This window comes from Eimeria mitis, genomic scaffold (assembly GCF_000499745.2).
Source record: "Eimeria mitis Houghton genomic scaffold, Emh_scaff546, whole genome shotgun sequence".
Lineage (NCBI taxonomy): Eukaryota > Apicomplexa > Conoidasida > Eucoccidiorida > Eimeriidae > Eimeria > Eimeria mitis.
The window spans coordinates 1-2785 of record NW_013573730.1 but is presented as its reverse complement, the minus strand read 5'-3'; the positions used below and the strand labels follow the sequence as shown (position 1 = coordinate 2785).

At 49.7% G+C, this 2785-nt stretch overlaps 2 protein-coding genes across 2 annotated transcripts in view; one reads left to right on the top strand and one right to left on the bottom strand.

Annotated features, from left to right (window-relative positions):
* EMH_0015840 (uncharacterized protein) overlaps positions 1–1036 on the bottom strand; it is a gene marked incomplete at both ends in the record, with an annotated part of 2327 nt that extends 1291 nt beyond the window's left edge. Inside the window, one exon of the mRNA XM_013500489.1 lies at positions 774–1036. Coding sequence (XP_013355943.1) covers positions 774–1036 — 263 coding nt within the window. The remainder of the gene's footprint in view (positions 1–773) is intronic.
* Positions 1037–1593: 557 nt separating this feature from the next.
* Positions 1594–2736, top strand: EMH_0015830 (uncharacterized protein; the record flags this gene model as incomplete). The annotated part of the gene is made up of 2 exons (XM_013500488.1): positions 1594–1629; positions 2110–2736. 2 exons carry the CDS (start codon positions 1594–1596, stop codon positions 2734–2736), a joined length of 663 nt encoding a protein of 220 aa, XP_013355942.1.
* Positions 2737–2785: the final 49 nt, after the last annotated feature.

The following is a 2785-nucleotide window of genomic DNA, read 5'->3' as shown; positions in this document are numbered from 1 at the left end:
TATCTGCATGCGTCTTCTTTTATTTCTTCTTTATTAATTATTAATAATTAAAAATAATAAATTAAATTTCCTAAATAAACAAATCACTAAATATCGCAGCCCCCCTACTACTACTACTGCTGCTGCTGCTGCTGCTGCTGCTGCTGCTGCTGTCTGCTGCTGCTGCTGTTGTCTTGTGTTATTTGGCTTATGATTAAAATATTATAAAAACAAACAAACAACAGAGAAACATATTTTGTTTCTTCTAGCGATAAACCCTAAACCCTTCTCCGCTGGGGCCCTTAATACTTATTATTATATTTGTATAAACCCTAAACCCTAAACCCTAAACCCTAAACCCTAAACCCTTCAAACCCTCAACAGGCTCACCACCAGCCATGTATGCACGCGTCGCAAGGGTTTAGGGTTTAGGGTTTAAACCCTGAAACACCTCAAGGGTTTCTATCACGCCCTAGGGTTTAGGGTTTACCTAGGGTTTAGGGTTTAGGGTTTGCTTAGAGATTAGGGTTTAGCGTTTGCCTAGGGCTTGCAGGCCCGCTACACATCCTCGGGTTTAGGGTTTAGGGTTTAGGGTTTGCGCTCAATCGGGATTTCGAGTTTATGAGGGTTTAGGGTTTAGGGTTTGTTTAGGGTTTAGGGTTTAGGGTTTATCGCAGTCGTTATATTCGGGTTTAGGGGTTTAAGACAGTACAAAACCCTCACGGACAAGAGGCGATTGCTGCTGCTNTCGTTATATTCGGGTTTAGGGGTTTAAGACAGTACAAAACCCTCACGGACAAGAGGCGATTGCTGCTGCTGCTACTCTTGCAGCAGCAGCAACAGCTACTACTGCTGCTGCTGCTACTAGTACTACAAGTGCAGTAGCAGCAACAGCTGTTGCTGCTGCTGCTGCTACTACTACTACTACTACTGTCCCTGCAGCAGCAGCAACAGCTGCTGCTGCTACTACAACTCCCCCCGCTGCAGCAGCAGCAGCAACAGCAGCAGCAGCAGCAACAGCTGCTGCTGCTGCTGCTGCTGCTCTGCGTTTAAACATTTCACGGCCGCGATTTGTTGCTGCAGTCCCGTGCCAGGTGTCCCACCTGCAGCAGCAGCAGCAGCAGCAGCAGCAGCAGCAGCGAATGAAAAGCAGCAGCAGCAGCAGCAAACAAGCAGCAAAAGAAAACGAGCAGCACCAGCACCAGCATCAGCAGCAGCAGCAGCAGCAGCAGGACCGCCACTGCCACTACTAACTCGGCCAATGGCTTGAATCAAACCAAACAAAAATTAGGGTTTAGGGTTTAGGGTTTAGGGTTTAGGTACCTTGCCGCAAACGTAGCAGTTTCTGTCTCCCCTCCCCATCTCTCTCCTCTCCGCTTTACTGAGGTGTACATACACACCGCATATCCTAAACCCTAAACCCTAAACCCTAAACCCTAAACCCTAAACCCTCACCCTCAAAAACCCTTCTAACTTCTCATCCCTTCCATACCCCTTCTCTAAACCCCAAACCCTAACCCCAACCCCCAAACCCTAACCCCAACCCCCAACCCCTAAACCCTAAACCCTAAACCCTAAACCCTAAACCCTCGCATACTGCGCAGCCATGACTTCATGGTATCTGCCAGCCCGTTGGTGTCTAAACCGCTCGTAAGGGTCTGAGAGGTCCACTGGTGCTGGTGGTTTTCTGGTGGTTTCTGCTGTCGCTCCTAACCCTAGACGGAGGTTTGTGCGGGGGCCTGAGAGAAGAAAATATAATACAATGTTTTTTATTTTTTATTTTTTTGGGGGTTTAGGGTTTAGGGTTTAGGGTTGGGGGGCTGTTGATGCTGCTGCCAACGCATCTGCTGCTGCTGCTGCTGCTGCTGCTGCTGCAGAGAGATTGCAGCAGCAGTCGGCCGCGCTCCAAGGTGGTTTAGAGGGGTCTTATTAGGGTTTACTAGGGTTTATGCGTGTTTAGGGTTTAGGGTGTATTATGGTTTATTAGGGTTTATTAGGGTTTATTAGGGTTTAGTGTGTATTAGGGTTTACTAGGGTTTACAAAGGCTTTACTTAGTGTTTTCTACGGCCCGTACGAAGGGTTCCTATTGTCTAGGGTTTAGGGTTGAGGGTTTAGGGTTTAGGGTTTAGGGTTTACCAGCGAAGCTGCCATCGTCAGCTAGCCCCATCTCCGCAGCAATCCAGTTGTTGCTGATTCTTATTCTGTCTCCTTTTTGCTGCGGCCTCTCGGGAGACATCTGCCGCCGGTCCTTCTCTCTGTTACCAGCAGCAGCAGCAGCAGCAGCAGCAGCAGCAGAAAGAGCAGCAGCAGCAGCAGCAGAAGCAGCAGCAGCAGAAGCAGCAGCAGCAGCAGAAAGAACAGCAGAAGCAGCAGTTGGAAATAAAGCAGGAGGAGGAAATGCAGCAGCAGCAGCAGCAGCAGCAACAGCAGCAGAAACAGCAACAGCAGCAGCAGCAGCAACAGCAGCAGCAGCAGTCACTGCAGCAGCAAAACCAGCATTTGTATTAAACGTCCACAGCAACAGCAACTGCACCACCACCACCACCGCCACCACCACCACAGCAGCAGCAGCAACAGCAGCAGCAGCAGCAGCAGCAGCAGCAGCAGCAGCAGCAGACCTTGCTTCTAGTTTTCTCTCTAGACTCGCGCTGCTGGACCTGCTGCGGGAGTGGAGACTCTCGCTGCTGATGCTGCCCCCCAAAGAAGGAGATACAGAACGCCGCCGGCTAGCTTTCTCCCTGCAACACAAACCCTAAACCCTAAACCCTAAACCCTAAACCCTAAACCCTAAACCCTAAACCCTAG